This window comes from Pseudophryne corroboree, chromosome 4 (assembly GCF_028390025.1).
Source record: "Pseudophryne corroboree isolate aPseCor3 chromosome 4, aPseCor3.hap2, whole genome shotgun sequence".
Classification (NCBI taxonomy): domain Eukaryota; kingdom Metazoa; phylum Chordata; class Amphibia; order Anura; family Myobatrachidae; genus Pseudophryne; species Pseudophryne corroboree.
This window is the reverse complement of record NC_086447.1, coordinates 435,935,369-435,960,868: the sequence shown is the minus strand read 5'-3', so window position 1 is coordinate 435,960,868 and position 25,500 is coordinate 435,935,369. Positions and strand designations below refer to the sequence as shown.

Here is a 25,500-nt window from a genome sequence, read left to right as displayed (position 1 = left end):
ATTCCCCTGTCTATCTCCCCCAGAAATTATTTGGTATCATAGATGGACTCTTGTCCTCACTGGTTTGGTCCAACCGTAGAGCTCGGATTAAATTAGATACTCTAACTAGACCCCGTGACTCGGGTGGTCTGGCCCTTCCTAAAATTAGATTCTATTACTTAGCGGCTCAGCTATTCCATCTAATTCCTTGGGTCACCGACTCCTCTGGGGATTTATTAATCTCCAGTGTATTATTAGTATCTAGAATCAATCTGTCACCTCTGCAGCTCTTACTAAGTGATAATGTTACTCTCCTTACAATGCTGCTTGTTAAACAAGCGATTATGGTATGGAGGCAGGTACATTCTTTGTTGAGGGGGGAGGGATGGGACCCTGACACCCCACTGACATACACTCGTGCTCTTCCTCATTTCACTCCCTTAAAAATGGGATCGGTATGGGGACGCTGGGGTATTTGTTCCCTTAATCATTTGTACTCCTCGGGCACACTTAAATCTTTTGGACAACTACAAATTGAATTTAATATACTAACATCCTACTATTATAGATATTTCCAGCTTCGTCATGCATGCGCATCTCAGTTTAATGCTGCTCCACCTCTCCTTTGGAAGTCACCGGTCCACCTGCTTTTGGCTGATACTTTAGGCTCCGGGACTGTCTCTGCTCTCTATTCTGCTCTGCTCGGTGCCCATCACTCTGACAGTCTCTCCCACCTTAAATCTAAATGGGAAGTTGATTTGGGACCTGTTTCCTTAGACATATGGGCGGAGGCCTTGGGGACCTCACGTACAGCTACCACCTCAGCTCGCTTTCAACAGATACAATTATTTATACTTCATCGAGTCTACATCTGTCTCGCTAGCATAGCAGGATGGGGTGACTCTAGGTGCCCAAAGTGTGCCTCTCTGGATGGTACCTTCTGGCATCTGTTGTGGGCTTGTCAGGTGGTACAGGCCTTCTGGCAAGCGGTGATTCGCATAATAACCTCTACGGGAATCCCCTTTGACGTGTTCACCCCCCTTGTATGTATCCTTGGAGTCATAGATGAGGAGATATTGGATGCACATTCTAGAAGATATGTTCTTAATTTATGCGCTTTGGCTAAAGTGTTGATAGCACGCTCATGGATGGCGACTACGGGCCCTAATATTAATCAATGGATCCCGCTAGTGAATTCGGTTGTGTCCCATGAAAAGTTTGTTTATATTTCTAGGAAAGCCCCGGATAAATTTGACAAGGTATGGGATAGGTGATTATCGTCTCCACTCAATCAGTGTACTCGTGTTTCTGATCGCACTGACATCTGGTCACCTTATGTAGTACTATCTTATAGATTAATGATAAGAAATCACGCCACTCCTTTTGTATACTATGTAGCTGTTTGCAAATTTATTTAGTATTGACTGTTTATGCATATAACATTCGTAGTCTCTACTGTGTAAACATTTTGCATACGTTGTTATTGTATGTTATGTTATGTCTGTTTGTCTGAAAAATCAATAAAAACATACTGAATTAAAAAAAAAAAAAGATGTCAGATTTTTGAATAACACGACTTCTTCCCGCAGAAAAAAAGCATTGAGAGGGGGGCGTGCGCTTTATCCCTTTGGGTTGTAAATTGAAGCAAAGCCTTTGCCAATTTTTGTCTGCCCCAAGGGGGTCATTCAGATCTGATCGTAGATGTGTTAAATTAAGCACATCCACGATCAGTTACTCAGACATGCCGGGAAACGTCCAGCACAGGACTATCCGCCCAGCATGTCAGGCCCTGCCCCCCCCCCCCCCCCACCCACACGGGTGCGATGCTTTTGCACCCACAGAGTAGCTCTCTGCCTGTGCAGCCTAACTGCACTGGCAGGCAGCTACACGGCGCGTCCCAGGTGACAGCGGCTGCATGACGTCACCCCCCCCTGCAACGGTATGGACACGCCTGCATTGTCTGGACCGCGCCCCACCAACGGCGTTCTAACGCTGTTGGCACGCCCCCTCAATCAGGCAGAGGCGATTGCAGCCCTGAGATGCTTTTGCATCTCAATGGGCTTCATAGGGTGCACACACGCAGTGCGCCCAAAAGGGCTTCAGACTGCGATCGCTGCGCAGCGATCCAGTCTGAATGACCCCCTGAGTTCAATTGATACAATGAATTCTTTTTAAATACTGTATCCCAAAATTTACATTTTCGGTATACAGTGAACTTTAGATGAACACATTGTAGAACACAATACATTTTTTATTGCTCGATTGCAAGCAACGCGGTTGAGAACTTATTACCAACATTATTACAGTTAATTTCCAATGTACCAAATGGCCACCCTGTCATCCATATCTAAGGTTTCATCCAAGTCTTCTTCCATTTTAACACATGGGTTGCTTTGTATTAGGATTTAGAAGTCAAGGATAAAATGAGTATTAGACCCTTGGAATGTGCACATTGGAGGAAATAATTTTGAAGGTAGGTAAGTGTCTGATGATTACAGTGGGTTTCTAGGAGTGCAGAAATGCTACAGTCCAAGATGCTTAGAAAAGCATGAGCATGAGATGAAGAATTTAGATTTTACAGTATATCTATAAATGAGAGAGCATCTGAGTAAGAGCAATTTTTTCTTCTTCTAGAAAGCTACCGCTAGCTACAGTAGTTATCATGCCACAAAAGGCTGTCTATTTCTCCCTAGAGAAAGCACATGGGTAGGATTTATGGGGTTTATTCATGAAGCAGAGAAATGAGTGGAGAAGTGAGCCTGTGACAACCACTTGGACAGAGTAAGAAGGGCATCATCTGAATATAACCTACTTTTATGCTCCCTAAGGCCCGAGTATAAGAAATATAAAATTTTGCCCGAAGAGACATCGGGAGTAAAAACCCCTGATGTGTCTTCGGGTGCTGCGGCCGGTAAAAGTTGCAGTTACACCTATAAACACACAGGTTCAGTGAAACCTGTGTGTTTTCGGGTGAAATAGCCCCGTTTTCGGATGAAAATGGGGCTGTTATCGGGGATTTTGCTTCGCCTGACGGAGGCAGGTGAAACAAAATCCCGATAAGCCGCGGCACGCGCCGGCTTATTGGGGCTAATTAGATAGTTCCCCCAGCGAAACTTTAACACCCGCAATCGGTGCGGGAAATTGAATATCGTAGTATATGTCCATAATATCTTTGTTACTGTATATCAGATTTTGATCACTAGAAGCTTAATAATCAAAGCATAGTAAGCGGCAAGAATATGTAACATTGTCGATACCACTAGATATAGTGATTGAAGAATATGAAATCCATTAGTTGTGACTATTGTCTGTGGGCTATTATATAGTGTGGAGATCCTGTAAATTACTGGCTAAGGTTTCTAGACCAATGGCTTTTCAGCATCAAGTGCAACAACTAGAGAAGGATGTTTGTGCTGTTGTTGTACGGATCAGGTCTATCGGGTGGTCTTCAGTATGCCGAATGTTGGGATCCCGGCGCACAGTATACCAGCGCCGGGATCCCGACAGCTATTCTCCCTCGTGGGGGTCCACGACCCCCCTGGAGGGAGAATAACGCGCGCCATCGTGCCCGCAGGGTGGCGAGCCCGCAAGGGGTCCTTTGCGCTCGCCACACTGTCGGTAAGCCGGCGGTCGGCCTCCCGGCGCCGGTATGCTGGTCGCCGGGAGCCCAGCCGCCGGCATACCATACTACACCCCGTCTATCCAGTGTCTGGATGTTAAGAGACATCTCAGGACTGGCAAGGATAGAATAAGAGCAAATAGTTTCAGTACCACTTTTAGTAGAGAGATTGTTAAATGATTGCCACATGCTGGCAGGGTTGTATTCCCTCTGAGTGAGATCTGGGGTAAATAAAATGTGATTACCACAAACCACTACTGTGCATTCAGGTCACTCTAATTCTTGCCTTTATTTTCCTTACAATAAGTATACACAGAGTTGGACACATTATGCTTTCCCCTCAATACCAAATAAAATCTGAAAGATGTGCTCACTATGATGCTGTCGGAGGTATTAAAAAAACTGCCCTAGGTCCATGTGGTAATCGTTCCTGAGTCCATAGTCTCCATGTGCAGCAAATGTCAGCTCTTCAAAGGAAGAGAAGAGGCGCAGATCATCTGTGGAACCAGTCACATCCTTGCTCTCGCTGTGCTTACATGAGATGTGCTTCCAGTTAGGGTAGCGGATATCACGCCAGAATTCCTCACATTGCTCCTTCGACCCCTCTACACATATGACGCCAGGCTTCCCTGTCAAGCAGAAGCCAGTTAAGTGAAGTCGTCCAGCACAGTCCAAGATCTTCTTCCGTAACTCCTGGCGGTAGATATGGTGGCTATAGATCCACTTACGATGAAAAGTACTAGCCACTGTGTTCACCTCTAATTCAGGCTCACTGGTGTGCTTGGGACTCTGTATGTATGAAGATAGGTTTTCTCTCAGCCACTGTACAGCGTTTGTGATACAGAGATCCCCTCGATCCAATGAACTAATTTAGGACGCCAGGCATTTGTTTAGTACGTTGTGTTGCTGCTTGTCCAAACCAGCAGACCGTACAAACAACTGCGGCTTCTTTGTGGGATAACTGTGAGGAAGTGACACATTCATCTCTGCTTTCTCCTAAAGCCAAGATAACATCAGAATGGTCAGATGTAAAGTGCAGACTGGCAGACATCATCAATAGGTGGTGGTAAATCTTACACAGCAATAGGGTACTGTAACAATTCATGCAAATACCCTGTTTTCTGATTATTCCATTTAGAATAAAAAGCCCTACTACTTTATTATCTGTTGTATGCTATCTCCTCAGTTTTGGTTATTCTTTGAGTCCGAGAGCCCTATTTACCACAATCCCCTTTTTTTAGTGTGGGTGTGATTCCATTTTTCACCTAAATTTGCAACATGAAAATGAATATTTTCACGCAAATTTAGAAAGGTTCTTTTGCCGGGAGACAGGCTTCAATAAGAGCAGTCAGAAGGAGGGTTATAGCCTACTCCACCACTCTGCTTTCTGGGTTGGGTCCCTGTGGTTCGAATTTGCGATATAGTAGCCCATAGGCTACTATAGGCTAACTCAGTCTGCAGATGGTATTAGTGGCTAGTGCCAGGCTCTGGAATGAGTTTGTTGGTGTCTGCTGCTGCTATGCAGTCAGATTTACCAGACACCTATGGGGGTTGCATTTGCGGTCGGAAATGGAGGAGACGCAGCAGCTATTGGAATATCTGCTGAGGTTCCTCCATTGTACATCCTTATTATCTGCAGGTATCCCACAAGGGAGAAATGAAACCATGCCCTGCAACATTGTCCTAGTGGTAAGTGAAGCGCATTTAGTAAACAGTTGGGTGGGCTCACCATGTTGGTGGGCGTGACATGTCACCAGACAGCATGGCACAGTGCTTCTGAAAAGCTTAGCCACCCCATCTTGAATTGCTGCCCATATTAGAGTCACTGGGTTAGCCCTGGGTTGGGGCAGTTACATCTAAATTAGGCAGCTGAGGGGTATGGTGACAGACTCAGTGACATTATGATGTTAAAGAAATTAAAATAAAATAATAAGATTACTGTTTTTTTCTAAATTGTGCAGGGAATTGTAAAAAGTTTTATAATTTCTAAATTGTCTACTGTACATACTTACTATGATAAAATTTCTACACAAGGAATTCATGGGCAGAAAGTAATATCATACTGTTCATGGGCACCAGTAAGTAAATAATAGAATTTTAATTACCTACCAGTAAATCCTTTTCTCGTAGTCCGCAGAGGGTGCTGGGGTCCATTTAGTACCATGAGGTATAGACGGGTCCTTTGGGAGCCACTGGCACTTTGAGAGTTTAATAGTGTGGGCTGGCTCCTCCCTCTATGTCTCTCCTACCAGACTCAGTCTAGAAACTGTGCCTGAGGAGACGGACATACTTCGAGAGAAGGAAATACACAGACAGTGGAGAGATTCACACCAGCTCACACATAACAAAAAGACAAAAAGGAAAGCCAAGCTAACCAACTTGGAACAATTCAGCAACGGCTGAAACAACAATACTAAACCAAGTAACAATGCAGTAATACGAAGCACTGTGCGGGCGCCCAGCATCCTCTACGGACTACGAGAAAAGGATTTACCGGTAGGTAATTAAAATCCTATTTTCTCTTACATCCTAGAGGATTCTGGGGTCCATTCATAGGAGTGCGCACGGGGGGATGCCTCGTGCGCACAGGCACCCCCCAATGTCGGGCACCCCCCACGCCAGCTCTGGCGCTATTTAAATATAAAGTATAGCCGGACTTCCGGTTCCGGGTTTCATGTAGCTGGCTGGGAGGTCCCGGTGCTCCACTGCCGCCTCAGACAATCCACTGCCATCGCCGTTTCCACGGCGCCCATCTGCCGCTGCAAGCCTCCCTAAGTGTGTGGGAGAGTGGTGGGCACCTATATGGAGTGTTATCTCCCCAATGCCTCCTAAAGCAAATAAAAACACTAAGGGGACAACCAAGGATTCCAATATGGCGGCCGCCTGCGGGGAGTGTGGACTTCTTCCCTCAGGTACTCCTTCTAGCACTGTCCTGTCTTCTGCTCTGGATTTAGCATCTCCCTCTAAAACTGTGGAGCCTCCTATTACTTATTCTGTGCTGGTGTAGCCTATAACAGATACCATGAAACCTCTCCTACAGGAGCAAGTGACTCAGCTCTCACAGGCTATACAGAAAGTTTCTGCACAAGCTACACAGCTCCGTGCTGATGTTGACACACTTGAAAACAAAGTGGCTGTTAAGTTTCATGATATGCAAGCTACCAAATCAATCACTAGCTGATTACAAAAAGATTCATATCAGATATGGAATAAACTACAAGATTTGGAAAATCGCTCGCAACGTAATAACCTTCGCATAGTGGGGCTCCCGGAGTCAGTGAAGGGTACCACATTGTATAATTTTTTGAAGCATTCATTGCCGGCTATGTTGGGGATTAAAGATGTCTGCTCTGACTTGGTTATTGAAAGGGCCCATAGACTGGGAGCGACACGAGACCGGAGCAATACAAGAGCGAGAGTGGTTATATTCCGTTGCCTAAATTATGTGCATAAGGAGGCTATATGGATGGCGTCGCGCAGAAAACGTGATTTGACCTGGGAAGATGCTAAACTGTTAATATTTCAGGATTACTCAGCTGAAGTGCAGTAGGCTCGCAGGGAATTCTCCCCTATTTGCTCACAGCTTATTACAGATGGCAAGAAATTCTCTCTTCTGTTCCCAGCTAAGCTCCGCATATTTGAAGGGGACTCCCCAATTGACTTTACCTCAGCAGATGACGTGGCTGCTTATCTACGGGACGCTTCCCGCTCTCCCCGCTTTTCCACTGATGACTCTGAGCTACCTTCTATGGATCAACCGGGTTGATTTTCTTACATACTTTAATGCTATTTCCCATTTCTTATTGCTCGCTTTTATTACCTGGAGCTTTGAGACATTGGGGTAAATTTACTAACATTCGTATTTTCCCGTTTCAGGTCAAAGTTCAATCACGAATGACATCGAAAGTGTAAAACTGCAACTTTTTGAATTTGTTACGACGGATTTACTAAGCTGCCGTATTCGGGTTTTTCTTTTGTTCCGATGTCGATGTCATTCGTGTTTTTATTTTTATTTTTACGGCAGTGATTAGCAAAACACTGCCGACTTTTTTACAATGAATCTCGGCCGGATCTGTGTGATCCGTGCTGGGGTTCATTTTTTTTTTTTTTTTTTAATTAAACACTGTAAAATCCTTAAAAAAAATTGCGTGGGGTCCCCCCTCCTAAGCATAACCAGCCTCGGGCTCTTTGAGCCGATCCTGGTTGCAGAAATATGGGTAAAAAAATGACAGGGGTTCCCCCATATTTAAGCAACCAGCATCGGGCTCTGCGCCTGGTCCTGGTTCCAAAAATACGGGGGACAAAAAGAGTAGGGGTCCCCCGTATTTTTAAAACCAGCACCGGGCTCCACTAGCTGGACAGATAATGCCACAGCCGGGGGTCACTTTGATATAGTGCCCTGCGGCCGTGGCATCAAAAAACCAACTAGTCACCCCTGGCCGGGGTACCCTGGGGGAGTGGGGACCCCTTCAATCAAGGGGTCCCCCCCCCCAGCCACCCAAGGGCCAGGGGTGAAGCCCGAGGCTGTCCCCCCCCATCCAATGGGCTGCGGATGGGGAGGCTGATAGCCTTTTGTGATAATGAAAAGATATTGTTTTTAGTAGCAGTACTACAAGGCCCAGCAAGCCTCCCCCGCATGCTGGTACTTGGAGAACCACAAGTACCAGCATGCGACGGAAAAACGGGCCCGCTGGTACCTGTAGTACTACTACTAAAAAAATACCCCAAAAAAGACAAGACACACACACCGTGAAAGTAAAGATTTATTACATACATGCACACAAACATACATACATACTTACCTTATGTTCACACGCAGGTCGGTCCTCTTCTCCAGTAGAATCCAAGGGGTACCTGTTGAATAAATTCTACTCACCAGATCGCGGGTCCCAGGCTCCTCGGGGCATCCATTTGTAATCCAGGTACTTGCATAAAATAAGAAAACGGAAAGCCGAGCCACGAACTGAAAGGGGCCCCATGTTTTCACATGGGACTCCTTTCCCCGAATGCCAGAAACCCACTCTGACTGATGTCTAAGTGGGTTTCTTCAGCCAATCAGGGAGTGCCACGTTGTAGCACCCTCCTGATCGGCTGTGTGCTCCTGTACTGTCTGACAGGCGGCACACGGCAGTGTTACAATGTAGCGCCTATGCGCTCCATTGTAACCAATGGTGGGAACTTTCTGCTCAGCGGTGACGTCACTTTAGGTCAACCGCAGGGCAGAAAGTTCCCACCATTGGTTACAATGGAGCGCATAGGCGCTACATTGTAACACTGCCGTGTGCCGCCTGTCAGACAGTACAGGAGCACACAGCCGATCAGGAGGGTGCTACAACGTGGCGCTCCATGATTGGCTGAAGAAACCCACTTAGACATCAGTCAGAGTGGGTTTCTGGCATTCGGGGAAAGGAGTCCCATGTGAAAACATGGGGCCCCTTTCAGTTCGTGGCTCGGCTTTCCGTTTTCTTATTTTATGCAAGTACGTGGATTACAAATGGATGCCCCGAGGAGCCTGGGACCCGCGATCTGGTGAGTAGAATTTATTCAACAGGTACCCCTTGGATTCTACTGGAGAAGAGGACCGACCTGCGTGTGAACATAAGGTAAGTATGTATGTATGTTTGTGTGCATGTATGTAATAAATCTTTACTTTCACGGTGTGTGTGTCTTGTCTTTTTTTGGGTATTTTTTTAGTAGTAGTACTACAGGTACCAGCGGGCCCGTTTCTCCGTCGCATGCTGGTACTTGTGGTTCTCCAAGTACCAGCATGCGGGGGAGGCTTGCTGGGCCTTGTAGTACTGCTACTAAAAACAATATCTTTTCATTATCACAAAAGGCTATCAGCCTCCCCATCCGCAGCCCATTGGATGGGGGGGGACAGCCTCGGGCTTCACCCCTGGCCCTTGGGTGGCTGGGGGGGGGGACCCCTTGATTGAAGGGGTCCCCACTCCCCCAGGGGACCCCGGCCAGGGGTGACTAGTTGGATTTTTGATGCCACGGCCGCAGGGCACTATATCAAAGTGACCCCCGGCTGTGGCATTATCTGTCCAGCTAGTGGAGCCCGGTGCTGGTTTTAAAAATACGGGGGACCCCTACTCTTTTTGTCCCCCGTATTTTTGGAACCAGGACCAGGCGCAGAGCCCGATGCTGGTTGCTTAAATATGGGGGAACCCCTGTCAATTTTTTCCCCATATTTCTGCAACCAGGATCGGCTCAAAGAGCCCGAGGCTGGTTATGCTTAGGAGGGGGGACCCCACGCAATTTTTTTTAATAAAATAACAACTTTCCCACCCCTTCCCACTGATATACATGCACGGATCTCATGGATCCCTGCATGCCTATCCAATCACGGAGAAAAAAAAAGCAGGTCTGTTTTTTTTTAGCACTTTTTTACGAGTTGTAATTTTTCACGGCAGTGTTTGTTTTTTTTTTGCTTTGCACTTCTTAGTAAATTACCGAGATTCATACTTAAACAGCCGCGTTTTGACCGATGGTGTATTCATTCGTAATTTTTTTCTTGGACTTGCAAAAAATTACGAATGCCCTCATCACTGCCGTGATTATTGCTTAGTAAATTACCGAGATGACACTTTGATGAAAAAACGGCATCTCGGTCAAAATCGGGAGCTTAGTAAATTTACCCCATTGTGTTTGCACAGCCCTTAAAAACTGCCTGGCTTGAGTGGCGCTGGGGTGACACCTGGTGGAGAGATGTTTTATTTTATTTTGTTTTATTACAATAAGTCTTTATCCTCAGGTTTTCGCTCCTGCTACTATGTACGTAACCACACCTATTGTTGTGATTTCTCTCCATAATAACGCTCCACGTTTTATCACATTATTTCATTCGATTTTTTGGCTGCTGACGCAGATGTTTTATTTCTTATATGTACCTGGGGCGGCTAGGTCCTCCAGATCTCTCATTGTACTTCAGACTCCTGGCTTGTCCAGGATTTATTACTGTTTATATTCTTAACTGTGAAGTTTATTACGGGTGTTTGCATATCTTCGGGTTCTTGATATGGGACCTGGTTGTATGTTTGTCTCAATTTTTCTTTGGGTTTGTTCTTATGCAGTTTTTTTGTGTTTTCTATGTTTATATGTCCCTCTTTCCCTTTGTTTTTCCCACCCCCTCCTTCTTTTTCAGGATCTGAGGACTGGTCTTTCTCTGTCAGGTATAAGATACGACATACTGTGTCTCACTGTTGCCCTCTACACTTATTTTGAAAGTGAATGGCTTCATTGAATGTTGTCTCTTGGAATATTGGAGGGATTCATTCACCAGTAAAAATAAAACGTAGTTTTACATACCTTGCAAAATAAGGGCTGATCTTATTTTATTACAGGAAACACATTTAGTTGCTTCTGAGGTTGTTAAGCTTAATATGTGTGGGAAAACGGTTCTCACCTCAGCCCCATATAATTCCAAATCCCGTGGCGTACTCATTTTATTACGTAAAACAATACCACATTACATTACCATCTCCTCGACCAGATATACTATATGTAATTTATATGCACCTAATGTTTACTCCCGTTCCTTTTTTACAGGTTTGGTGGATAAAATTTCTGGTTTTCATTCTAACAACATTATTGTGGGGGGAGATTTTAATATTGTTGCTTCACTTGTACTAGATAGACAGCATTCCAGTAAGAAAAGATCTCCCTCCCCAAATTTGGTATCCCATGCTTGTCACAGCAATTGGATCTTATAGATAGCTGGCGTGTACAACATCCTACTGATAGGGACATTATTTGTCTCTCTGCTGGGCATGGTTCTCTGTCCCGTATTGATTACCTATTGGTTTCTTCGCACCTACTACCCAGAATTGCCTCGTCTGGCATTGAACCGATCTGCATCTCTGACCATGCTGTGATATGGGTCACTCTGAACCCGACAGTAGACAGGGGACCTTATTGCCAATGGAGGTTCCCCTCTCACCTGGTGACCTCTTTAAAATTTTGTGCACATATTGAGGCCACTTGGGAGTCTTACTGTATAGATAATTTGGAACATGCGCAACAGAACCCCCAGTTGTTTTGGCAAGCATCGAAACCTGTGCTCCGAGACGCTATTATTTCTTTTGTAACACAATTCCGCAAAGATGCCTCTGCCAATTATTTACTGAAACAGAGATTGCTTTCTGATTCTTATGAGAATTATAAGAAGTCTCCATCCCAGATCACGAAATTAGCACCCAGGCCAGGACTGATTTTGATGCTTTACTGTCTCAAATTGGTGATGGCTTTGCTTCCCAAAGATCTTATAAATTTCACCGTCTAGGGAATAAGGTGGGCCGCTTACTCACTAACCTGGTCAAAGAGTCACAACCAGCTACTTTAATCCCCTCCCTGGTTACACAAACTGGTACTCGGGTGACTTCTGGGAAACAGATCTCTGAAGTGTTTTCTGATTTTTATTCTAATTTATATGCTACTGACAGGGTGGATGAATCTCAGAAGTCTGCTTTTTGGGATGCGATTGCTTTACCGCAAATTACTGCAGAGCAGGCCCATCTGTTGACCGCCCCTATTACTCTTACAGAGATTTCCACGGTTATTAAAGCACTGAAACCTTTGAAAGCTCTGGGACCTGATTGGCTTTCAGGGGAATATTATAGAATACTTTTACCGCGTATCAGGGATTCACTGGTATTATTGTACAATGACATTCTTGAAAGGAAGGCAATACCTCAATATTTTAATTCAGCAACGCTTAAAGTGTTACCCAAGCCTGGTAGAGATTTGGAGCAACCAGGCTCTTATAGACCTATCTCCCTTCTAAACCTCGATTACAAAATACTTACTAAAATAATGGCTGACAGGCTTAAATTGATTCTCCCATCGGTGAATCATGAAGACCAGACGGGGTTCGTCTTGGGACGACACTCAGTAGTGAATTTGAGAAAGGTCCTTACGATTCAACAGTGGTTGGAGTTGTCTGGGGAGCAGGCTGGCTCAGCGCTTTTGTCTTTAGATGCTGAGAAAGCATTCGACATGGTCGCTTGGAATCATTTATTTGAGGTGCTGGGCCGGTTCGGTTTCCCGGACGATTTAATACACAGCCTGCAGGCTTTTTATTACAAACCCCAAACTCAAGTAGCATGTAATGGATATTTATCCCCCCCCCATCCAGATTGCGTGCGGTACTAGACAGGGTTGCCCCTTGTCCCCCCTGTTATTTGCATTGGCTCTGGAGTCCTTAGCAGTAGCACTTCGGCAAAATACCTCTTTCAGGGGGGTTTATGTAGGATCTAAAGAGGTTAAATTGGCACTTTTTGGCGATGATATGCTGCTGTTTCTTGGGGACCCCTCTCGCTCGGTCCCGGCGGTAACTGACACAATGGGGTAAATTTACTACGATGGGAGTTCTATTTATGATGGGATGTTGCCCATAGCAACCAATCAGAATCTAGTTCTCATTTATCTAGCACCTTCTAGAACATAATACCTGGAATCTGATTGGTTGCTATGAGCAACATCACACCTTAAATAGAACTCCCATCTTAGTAAATTTACCCCCATATCTCAATTTGGGTCATTTGCTGGATATAAAGTTAACTTCCACAAATCGGAATTTCTCCTGTTATTTTCTCTTCCCTTTTGATGCCTCACCCTTTGCCACTGCAAACTTACCTAAAGCTTCGTCCTCTTTGAAATACTTAGGTATTAATATCACTCCCCGTCTTTCCCAATTGTATGCTGCCAATTTTACTTTCATTTTATCAAAAATAAAACTCTTTTTGGTGAAGTGGCAGAATTTACCACTTTCCTTGTTGGGTAGGGTGGCGGTATTAAAAAGTATAATCTTTCCCAAACTTTCATATTTCATTCAAATGCTACCCCTTAGCCTCACTATCAAAGATCAAAAATACTGTCACTCCCTATTTTCCACATTCCTCTGGCGAGGTAAAAAACCACGTGCGGCCTTGACCAAGCTTCAGTTGCCCAGATTGAAAGGTGGGCTCGGGGTACCGAATGTTAGCCATTTTACTAAAGCGGTTTCTACCGAGCCATTTATACAAATTTGCATTTGGAATTGAAAGTGTTTGCTCCTTTCTCACCAGGTACACTTCTACATATGCCCAAAACTTCCATATCGCCAACGATACTACAAAATATTCTTTTTGCTGATACATACCGTATTTGGTGGATGGTCAATAAACATTTCCATCGGAACCCACGCCACTCTAAATTTATTACTTTTTGGGGAAATCCCCTATTCACCCCAGGCCTGTAGAAGGTCATGTATCATTTCTGGCGTCAAGCCGGAATAGCTGCTATACGAGATGTGTTTGATCCAGGGGGTTCACTACCTTTGCCTTCCTTTCATGATTTGCAACAGAAGTACAAAATCTCTAATTCCACCTTCTATATGTTTCTACAGATAAGGCATTACATTGCTCACCTCCCACCTTCTATGATTCCACTTAGGCTCCCTGACGACTTAGTTAATTTAATATATCGGCATGCCACTTTATCATATAGGACTAAAGATCTAACTGCCTTACTTACTGATAATGTTAAGACATCATTGTGGCACCCGATTTGGAGAGCATGGACATCTGTGATTCCATCCCTTCAAGATCATTCTCCACTGTTTAAATACTATGATAATACCCTGACATACTTGTCATCAGCCTCCCTACAAGAAACTCATGTAAAATTTTTATACAGAATCTATATATCCCAAGCCCAACGTAAATACATGGTTGCTGACGAAACAGGGAGATGTCTTAAATGTGGTTATGTTTCGGGTACTTTGTTCCATAATATATGGGAGTGTGTGAAAATTCGCAAATTCGGGTACAAGGTTTTATCAACACCATTTTTTCCTTATGGCTTCAACCTGACCCATTAGCTTTATTATGTGGTAATTTTGACAACTGGGACTTGGGCACAGAGAAACGTGCTATTATTCCATTATTAACTACAATTATTACTGTGGCAAAAAAGGTCATTATGCGCAATTGGACTATTAAAACCACTCCATTTCTATCAGCAGTGAAATAGTCTTTGTTCCAATTATTGTTCTTTGATAGACGATCCACACTCCCGGATATTGAACAGGGTGTCATCAAATTTTATAAAAAATGGAACCCGTTTATTGAATCCTTGGAGCCATCCCAACGAAATCATGTATTTAGGCTTTTTGAATCGACAAAGTGGGCTCTGTATCACAGATTGGAGTTAGATACTGCATAGTCCTGATGGAATGGGGAATTCTATAGTACTGCTGGATACCATATTTGTGTGATGCCTTCCTATGTCTTATAATACTGATGCCGTTAAGTTATGCTATGCCATTTCTATGTTTACAGACAGCCGCAAGTCCTTCTATCTCACCTTCCCCCCATCCTATTTGCCCTCATTTCTCCTTGTCCTCCCTGTTTGTCTCTGCCTTTGTCATATTGTTGTTTTTTGTTTATTCATTGCTCATGTAATTTCTTTTTGATTATTGCTTGAATTAGATGTTGATCATCCCCACTGACCTGCCATGCACATCTTATATTGACCATAATAGGTCGTGTATTCTGAAGACTGGATGCCTCTTGTCAAGGTCATTGCTTTCGCCGGTCCTATGCCTGTATTATTCTATTTCCTTTTTTTGTACTTTCACGCACAGTGTGTTATCTATGTACAACATCTCCTGATTCTTGTATGTTTTGTGATATTTGAAAATGGAATAAAATACTTTAAAAAAATAATAATAGTAAAGTATATATATATATATATATATATATATATATATATATATATATAAATTATAGCCCCAGTGACTTGCTCATCATTTCCCCCTCTACTCTTCTAGGGGGAAATGACCTCTTCTCGTGTCTAGGGGAGTGAAGATCCTCCCTTCTAGGTGTGGGGAACCCCGTCACCACACCCCCTTTCCTGTCCACTAACGGGGACTCTGGAGTCGCCTCTCCCAGTGCAGACTCTGGGTAGCCCGCCTCCACTCCTCCCTGTCTAGATTGAGCCACCTCTGCTCAGCACCGTCTGTCTCTCTCGCCTGCTGCTGCACACACACAGTCGCCGGAAGCCGGGAGGAACACACGGGATTCGGCTTCAGGGACATCTCTGGCAGTTCCCTCTCTCACCGGGAACAGGTGACACTCTGTGAGTTGCGCTTTGTGCAGCGCCTTAGCACCCCTTACAAGTTACTACAAAGTTGGCTGCCCCAACATTTTTTTCACTAACAGTCCCTTCCTGCAGCACGACGGGTCTCTTGGCAGAGCATGTTAGCATGTATTTGTCCTTTCTAGCCGGCGTGCATCTGCTGCCCCCACTGTCACCAATGTAGTTTGGCCAAATACAATCCACAAAGAATATTCATATAAACAATGCCCCCAAATGCAAGTCCTCTGTCTGCTCTCTCTAGATAGCAAGGAGGGCAATGTGGGCACGATTGACAAAGTTAGGGTATCATAAGGCCTCACTGTAAAGGGCTCCTTTACTGCAGGGGGTTATAGTGGGCCAATTCTTCAATATTGTTATGGAGCGATTGGGCGGTACTGGGAGGGTGGGGTCACATTTCAGCAAAAATACATCTTACAAGGCCTTGCGAAACTAGATCATTCTGCTATACATTTGTTCTGTGGCATGTTAAAAAGTTGATGCAGTGCTTGGTGCTGGCCTGATTATATCGGATCTACACAAGCCCTGTGAGTGCCGCCTCACTTACACCTACTATAATATATATATATATATATATATATATATATATATATATATATATATATATATATATATAAATAAATGATTCTCTGCGGATATGTGGATATGTGTCACTGTAGTAGTCAGAAAGACTAAGAAATAAGTATATTTTATACTTAGAAGATCCAGTGCTTTTCCTATTGATAATATTGGGCAACAGTTGTAGATTAAAATCAATTGCGAATATAATGCTGTCCAAGTTTGCTGGAGTTGTGGGATCCCGGGCAAACTCAGACTTTTTTTTTAAAGCAGCAGTCATTTACAAAGCATAGTTTTGCCTTGTAAATGAAAGACACTTTAAAAAAAGTCAGAGTTCGTACGGATTCTCGCAATTCCAGCAAACTTGGACAGCATTATATCCCACTCCAAAAGTCTGTTTTAGTGAAGAGCAGTTGGTTGCACGGAGTTGGTCGCAGCACGGTAGCGCAGTCAGGGTCGATCCCACATCTACCCCCTCTTTTTCACATTCTTAGGCTGGGTACATATTAGGCTGATATTGGCATGATTTGCCATATTGGCACAACAAATCATGCATATCGGCTAGTGTGTACCCACTATTGTGTGCTCCTGTGGGTCGTAAGTGACATCTTCCGGTCAGCCATGCTACACGGCCAACTGGAAAATTTTGCATGCGACCCAGTGCTTTGTAATGAAGAATGGAATACTGATCTTACATCCTGGTGTGTACGGGCAATTGGCCATAGTCCAGGCGGAAGGGAATTCGGTCTGACCATTGGCCCGATTGCCTATCGTACAAGTGTGTATTTAGTCTGACTCTCTCCCCCAATACATATTGTAAAATAGCGCTGGTCACTCCCAGTAGGCGGCACTAGACACACCCCTGTGATGGTGCACACCCTAATGAAATGTGCTGCGCACGCCTATGGGTCCATTTAGTACCATGGGGATATACCAAAGCTCCCAGTATGGGAGGGAGAGTGCTGAGGATCCTGCAGAAACTTTAGCTTTACAGAGGCCAAAGTATCGAACTTGTAGAACTTAGCAAACATGTTCGACCCAGACCAAGTAGCAGCTCGGCAAAGCTGCAAAGCCGAGACACCCTGGGCAGCCGCCCAGGAAGACCCCACTTTACGAGTAGAGTGGGCCTTAACAGATTTTGGACACGGCAATCCTGCCGTAGAAAAAGCATGCTGGACAGTGAACCTGATCCAGCGAGAAATAGTCTGCTTAGAAGCAGAACACCCAACCTTGTTGGGATCATAAAGGACAAACAAAGAGTCCGACTTCCTGTGACGAGAAGTTCTCTTCACATAAATTTTCAAAGCCCTTACCACATCCAAGGACAGGTTGGCTGATATGAAAAAGCTGACACAACCTTCGGAAGAAATTGCTGACGCGTTCTGAGGTCAGCTCTGTCTTCATGGAAAATCAAGTAGGGGCTCTTGCATGACAATACCCCCAATTCTGACACACGTCTAGCAGATGCCAATGCCAATAGCATGAGTCACACCAAGACACATACTTTTTCCAAATCCGATGGTAATGTTTAGACTTAACTCCCTTCCTAGCTTGTATCAGGGTAGTAATGAACTTTTTCGGAATGCCCTTCCGAGCAAAGATCTGGCGTTCAACCTCCATGCCATCAAACATAGCCACGGTAAGTCTTGATAAGCGAATGTCCCCCGTTGCAGAAGGTCCTCGTGAAGAGGAAGAGGCCACGGATCCTCCATGAGTAATTCCAGAAGATCGGCGTACCAAGCCCTCCTTGGCCAGTCCGGAGCAATGAGGATCGCCTGAACTCTTGTTCTTTTTATGAGTTTGAGAACCCTTGGGATGAGTGGAAGTGGAGGGAACACATACACCGACTGTAACACCCACGGAGTTACCAGTGCGTCCACCGCCACTGCCTGTGGGTCTCTCGACCTGGAACAGTACCTCCGAAGCTTCTTGTTGAGATGAGAGGCCATCATGTGTACATGAGGAACACCCCATCAGCATGTCACCTCTGCGAACACCTTCGGGTGGAGGCCCCATTCTCCTGGATGGAGATCGTGTCTGCTGAGGAAGTCCGCTTCCCAGTTGTCCACTCCCGGAATGAAGATTGCTGATAGCGCCAGCGTGTGCTTTTCTGCCCAGAGGATAATTCTTGTTACCTCTGACATTGCCGCTCTGCTCTTTGTTCCGCCCTGACGGTTTATGTAAGACACTGCTGTGACATTGTCCGACTGGACCTGTATGGCTCGATCTTGCAGATGATGTGCCGCTTGTAGAAGGCTGTTGTATATGGCCCTTAGTTCCAGAATGTTAATTGAAAGTATGGACTCCAGACTTGATCACTTTCCTTGGAACTTTGCCCCTTGGGAGACCGCTCCCCAACCTCTGAGACTTGCATCCATGGTTAGAAGGATCCAATTCTGAATCCGAACCTGCGGCCTTCCAGTAGGTGAGAAGTTTGCAGCCATCAGAGGAGCGAAATTCTGGCTTTCGGAGACAGGCGTATCCGCAGGTGCATGTGAAGGTGTGATCCCGACCATTTGTCTAGGAGATCTAGCTGGAATGACCTCGCACGGAACCTTCCGTACTGAAGAGCCTCGTAGGAGGCTACCATCTTCCCCAGAAGGCGAATGCACTGATGAACCGAAACCTGGGCTGGCTTCAGGACATCCCGAACCATTGATTGAATCACCAACGCTTTCTCCAATGGTAGAAACACCCTCTGCACTTCCATGTCGAGTATCATCCCCAGGAAGGGTAGTCTCCATGTCGGCTCCAAATGTGACTTTGGAAGATTCAGGATCCACCCATTATCCTGGAGTAGACGAGTTGAGAGAGCAATACCCTGCAACAACCTCTCCCTGGACGATGCTTTTATCAGCAGATCGTCCAGATATGGAATTATGTTCACTCCTTGTCTGCGGAGGAGTAGCATCATCTCTGCCATGACCTTGGTGAACACCCTCGGTGCTGTGGAGAGAGCAAAAGGTAGTGCCTAGAACTGATAGTGACAATCCAGCAGCACAAATCTGAGATAAGCCTGGTGAGGCAGCCAGATCGGAATGTGAAGGTGTGCATCCTTGATATCGAGGGATACTAGGAATTCCCCCTCCTCCAGACCTGAGATCACCGCTCTCAGAGACTCCATCTTGAATTTGAATTCGCTTAAGTGTGGGTTCAATAGGTTTAAAATTGGCCTTACCGAACCATCCGGTTTCGGTACCACAAACTGGGTTGAGTAATAACCCTTGTGGTATAGATGAAGTGGAACTGGGACAATAACATCTGTTCGGACCAATTTTTGAATGGCTTCCTGTAGGATAACACTTTCTGTCAGCGAAACTGGTAAGCCGGATTTGAAGAATTTGTGAGGTGGGAGTTCCTGAAACTCCAGTCTGTAGCCCTGGGTAACAATGTTTGTCACCCAGGGGTCTAGGCCTGATGACACCCAGATGTGACTGAAATTTTTTTTAGTCTTGCTCCCACCTGCCCGATCTTCAGGCTGGGAGGTCCACCATCATGCTGAAGATTTTGAGGAAACAGAACCTGGTTTCTGTTCCTGAGAACCTGTAGGTGCAGGTTTTTTGGATTTTTCCCGACCACTGCAGTGTGGACAAGTAGGATAAGATTTCCTAGTCATTGGAGCTGCTAAGGGGAGAAAGGTTGACTTACCTGAAGTTGGCGTGGAAATCCAATGCATCCCCAAACAGAGCCTGACCTGTGAAAGGTAGGTTCTCCACACTTTTCTTAGATTCTGCATCCGCAGTCCACTGGCGTAGCCAGAGTTCTCTGCGTGCTGAGATCGCCATAGAAGTAGCCCTTGCATTCAGCATTCCAAGGTCTTTCACGGCCTCCACCATGAACCCAGCAGAATCCTGTATGTGACACAAAAACAAATCAATGTCACAGCTATCCATAGTATCTAAGTCCTCTAGTAATGTGCCTGACCACTTTACCATGGCTTTAGAAATCCACGCACAAGCAATAGTGGGCCTTAAAAACACGCCTGTAGCAGTGTATATAGGTTTGAGCGTAGTCTCTTTCTTTCTAACCTCTTCAGGGAAAGGAAAAGCAATGAGAATTCTTTTAGGGATCTGGAATTTTTTCTCTGGGTTTTCCCAGGATTTTTCAGATAAAGTGTTCAGCTCTTTAGAATCAGGGAAGGTGAGGGAGGATTTATTTTACGTAAAATAAGATTCCTCTTCCGGCTCAGGTACCTTCTCAGTAATATGCAAAACATCTCTAATGGCTTCAATCATCAACTGCACCCCCTTAGCAAGGGATGCATCCCCCCACTGCATATCCCCATCACCGTCCCCTGTATCAGAGTCGGTATCAGTGTCAACTTGTATTATTTGGGCAAGTGTACGTTTTTTAGGGTATGTAGGTGGGGTACTTGAGGGAGTAGGAGCTGAATGCTGCAAACCCTCTACAGACTTTCTCAAAAACTGTGTCTCTTTCTCATTATGTGACATCCCTGATGAAATCTGTGATATCATTCCCCTTAAAGAATCCACCCATGGGGGTCCGGATTTGGCAGGTTCGGAAAGCACATTGCAGTCCTGAGTACATGGGATAGACTCTTCAGGAGAAGATACACACTCTGCAGCACAGGATACAGAGCCCTTAGACATGGTAATGTGGATATATACACATACACACACACACAAATACAGGAAAATGTCAGACACAGTTTCCCCCAGAGTACCGTCAGAGAGTCACAGAGTACAAGGAGCCAGCCACACAGCGCCCCAGTGAGCAGTTATTATGATAACAGCCTGGCGCAGACTAAATAACCTTAATAGGTCAAATAGTACTAACTACACTCCCCCCCCCCCCCCCCCCCCTGTCTATAACACCCTAGCACCGCAGTAACTGGAGTTATGTGGAGGGTCAGCACTCCATGTCAGCATGTCTCACGTTCTGCAGAGAGAAAATGGCGCTGGTGAGTGCTGGATCCGCTCTGTGGAGAAGCCCCGCCCCCTGAAATGGCGCATGGCTTCCCGCACACTAAGATTATTCTGGTCTGAGGTCTTCAGTGCTAACAGTGGGATTAGCCCCTGTTAGCTACATTATCAGTGTCAGGGTGATCGCCCTGGCCTAAGACGCCCCTCAGCCGCGTCTACATCAATATGTTGCTGAGCCTCCATGGAGCGCAGCCTGACAGAGCTGTGCTCCCACCCTTGTGCCGCCATTCCCGCTGGTGACCCGCTAACCGGGCCACCGGCGCTGAACTCACCACTTTTCTTTCTTCTGGCTCTGTTAGGGGGCGGCAGCCGTGCTGCGGGAGTGAGCGGTCGCCTCATGGGCTTGCGATCAGCACCCTTAGGAGCTCAGTGTCCTGTCAGCGGAGGTAGAGAACCATTAACTTCAAGAGTTGGTTCCTACTCCCCCCCTAAGTCCCACGAAGCAGGAAAGCTGTGGCCAGCAGCCTTCCTGTACCTAACAAAAAAAACTAGAAAAACTCCTAGGAGCTCCCCTAGCAGTGAACGGCTCCTCCGGGCACATTTTCTAAACTGAGTCTGGTAGGAGGGGCATAGAGGTAGGAGCCAGCCCACACTATTAAACACTTAAAGTGCCAGTGGCTCCCAAAGGACCCGTCTATACCCCATGGTACTAAATGGACCCCAGCATCCTCTAAGACGTAAGAGAAATTTGTATAATGTGGATCTTAGATATTGGTAAGTGGCAAAGTCACTCTACACAAAGCTATTACTGGTTGAGTTATAATATGTAATCCATACCTCCCCACACAGGACACTCCTGTTTTTTTTGGGACTGTCCTGCTGTCCCATGGTGTGGGGGAAGTTAGGAGGCTCCCTGTCACTAACTGCTCTGCTGTAGAGCTGTGGTGAATAGATGCTGTGCGCATAGCATCTATTCACGGGAGACAGAGGGACTGGGGGCATGGCTATCAGTTCACAGAGCGCTGGACATGCCCCCACAGTGATGAAAAGATTGTGGAATTCCCGTGAAGACACTCCTACTTTTGTCGAGGCCACGCCTCCTTTTCGGGAGGTAATCCTAACCAGATGGAAGTGGGTGGTGCTAATGTATGGGTCTCAGACAGATTAGGGATTCCTGCTGCAAATAATACCTAAGAACAATTTTATAAAACTATAGAACAAACAAAAAGGAGATTTATGGTAGACTTACCATTGTTAAATCTCTTTTTGCAAAGTACATTGGGTTCTACAGGAAAACATCGGGTGTAGAGTGGATCTTGATCCAGAGAGGCACCAACAGGCTAAAGTTTTAGGCTGTCCCAAGATGCAATGGGGACTCCTCTATAACCCCGCCTCCAGACCCTTTGAGCTCCGTTTTGTTAACCAGTCCAATGTAGGAGCAGGCAAAAGAGAAGGCAGATGTTAGTCACATAGAACCACATTCTTACGACAGGAGAAGGGACCAGCGGCTAATGCCATACAAACCCATAGAAGCTAGGTGCGTCAGGGTGGGCGCTCTGTGGAACCCAATGTACTTTGCAGAAAGAGATTTAACAATGGTAAGTCTACCATAAATCTCCTTTTCTGCAGCAGGGTACATTAGTTTCCACAGGGAAATATCAGGTGATGTCCTAAAGCAGTTCCTCAAGGGAGGGGACGCGCCTTAGCGGATATGAGAACCCAGGGTCCAAAGGAAGCATCCTGGGAGGACTACGTAGCCGCCGTGCACAATTCTTCTGCGGACATGCCACGGCGGGCCGCCCAAGAAGGTCCAACAGACCGAGTAGAATGGGCCTTAATAGCAGCAGGAGCTGGAAATCCAGCCTGCACATAAGCTTGTGCAATCACCATTCTAATCCATCTGGCCAAGGTTTGCTTATTCGCAGGCCAGCCACGTTTGTGGAAACCAAACAGTACAAAAAGGGTATTTAACCTCCTAATAGAGACAGTTCTCTGCACATATTTGTGGAGAGCCTGTCCCACATCCAAAGACCGTTCTTTGGAGGACAATTCAGAAGAGATGAAGGCTGGAACCACAATCTCTTGATTAAGGTGAAAAGATGACACCACCTTAGGTAAATAACCAGTGCGAGTTCTGAGAACTGCCTAGTCATGATGAAATATCAGAAAGGGAGGTTGACAGGACAAAGCGCCTAGGTCCGACACCGTTCTGGCAGAGGCAATAGCCAGAAAAAACAGGACCTTAGCCGTAAGTCATTTAAGGACCACTAACTCAAGAGGTTCAAATGGAGACTCTTGAAGGGCATTTAGGACAACAGACAAATCCCATGGAGCCACACGAGGGACATAGGGAGGTTGAATCCGCAATACACCCTGAGTGAATGTATGAACGTCAGGTATAGACGCACTTTTCTCTGAAACCACACTGAAAAGGCAGATATGTGAACCTTGAGGGAGGCCAGACAAAGACCTAAGTCCAGGCCTTGTTGCAGGAAAGCCAGAATTCTGAATGTTTTGAATCTGTACACATCCTAGTTCTTATCAGCACACCAGTTGAAATAAGAGTTCCAGACTCTGTAATAGATCTGGGCAGATGCTGGTTTGAGGCCTTCAACATAGTTTGGATGATTGCCTCAGAAAATCCTTTTGTCCTTAGGAGTGAAGCTTCAAGAGCCACGCCGTCAAAGCCAGCCTGGCCAGGTCTGGGTAGAGACAAGGGCCCTGTACGAGGAGGTCTGGTCATTGAGGAAGTAGAAGAGGACGCTCTGTCGACAGACCCTGCAGGTCTGATAACCAGAACCACCTTGGCCATGCTGGAGCGCCTAGAAGTAGTATTCCTCCTTCTTGCTTGAACCGCAGGACCCTGGGCAGGAGTGACACCAGAGGGAACACATAAGGCAGCCTAAAGTTCCATGGAATGGCTAGTGCATCCACAAACGCTGCTTAAGGATCCCTGGTCCTTGATCCGAAGACCGGAACTTTGTGATTGTGTCGAGATGCCATCAGGTCTACATCTGGTAGGCCTCACTTGTCCACTAGGAGTTGAAAGACTTCCGTATGAAGACTCCACTCTCCGGCGTGCATGTCCTGGCGACTGAGGAAGTCTGCTTCCCAGTTGAGGACACCCGGAATGAACACTGCCGATATTGCTGGCAGATGGCGTTCTGCCCATTGAAGGATTTTTGACACTTCCAACATTGTCATGCGGCATCAAGTTCCGCCTTGATGGTTGATGTATGCAACCGTGGTCGTGTTGTCTGACCGTACTTGAACAGGCCTGTTCTGTAGTAGAGGCAGGGCAAGAGACAACGTATTGAACACTGCCCGCAACTCCAGAATGTTTATTGGGAAGTGGTCATATGAGACCTGATCCAGTGAGGTAGGCCGTCCCACTTGGAAAGGATTAACCTCTGCAGAGGGCGGGAATGAAATTGAGCGTACTCCACCATGTCGATTGTCAAGACCATTAGGCCAAGTACCTGCATCGCCGAGTGTAACGAAACTCTTGCAGGAAAGGAAGTATCTTATCCTGTCCTGAAGTTTCAGGACTTTCTCCGGATTCAGGAACAGATATTGACTGTGCGTGTTCAGGAGTGCTACCAGGTGCACCATGCTCTGAGCTGGGACCAGCGAGGATTTCTTCCAGTTGATGAGCCACCCGTGGGCTTGTAGGAAGCTTATCATCAGTGTAGATGACTGAGACGGACATCATGGTGGTTTGCCAGGATCAGGAGGTCGTCTAGATACGGCAGGATCCCGATTCACTGATGACGGAGATGCGCCGTCATTATGGCCATGACCTTGGTGAAAATCCGAGGAGCCGTAGCCAGTCCAAATAGCAGAGACTGGATAGTGTAGGTTGCCAGTAGTAAACCGCAGATACTGCTGATAACTTGGCAATAGGTATATGCAGAAACACAACCTGTATATCCAGGGATAACTTATAGTCTCCGGGTTCCATCACCAGTACAATTGAGCGCAAACTTGTTTAGTGATTTAAAGTTGTGAATAGGCCGGAAGGACCCATTCGGTTTCAGTACTAGAAACAGGGTCGAGGCGTGACCACTGCCTCTCTGGGACAGAGGTACCGGCACTACCACTCCTGTATCCAGGAGAAAACTCACAACCTGCTCCGAAGCTTGCGCCTTTAACTGATACGAGGGGATGACCGTGGCGCAAAACTAGCGAGGGGGACGTCTTTTGAATGAGACTGCGTACCTGTGAGAAACAACTTCTCGCACCCATGCGTCTGAAGTGGTCTTTAACCAGACCTGGGTGAACTGCAGAAGTCAGCCTCCCACCCAGGGATCCCCAAGGGGGAGG

The 25,500-nt window shown here is 46.0% G+C and overlaps 1 protein-coding gene across 1 annotated transcript in view; it reads right to left on the bottom strand.

Annotated features, from left to right (window-relative positions):
* Positions 1-3,137: 3,137 nt before the first annotated feature.
* The window catches only part of RWDD2A (RWD domain containing 2A), a 63,552-nt gene continuing 41,189 nt past the window's right edge, over positions 3,138-25,500 (bottom strand). The window contains exon 3 of the mRNA XM_063916899.1: positions 3,138-4,594. Within this exon, the coding sequence (XP_063772969.1) occupies positions 4,469-4,594 (126 nt within the window). The 3' untranslated portion in view covers positions 3,138-4,468. The remainder of the gene's footprint in view (positions 4,595-25,500) is intronic.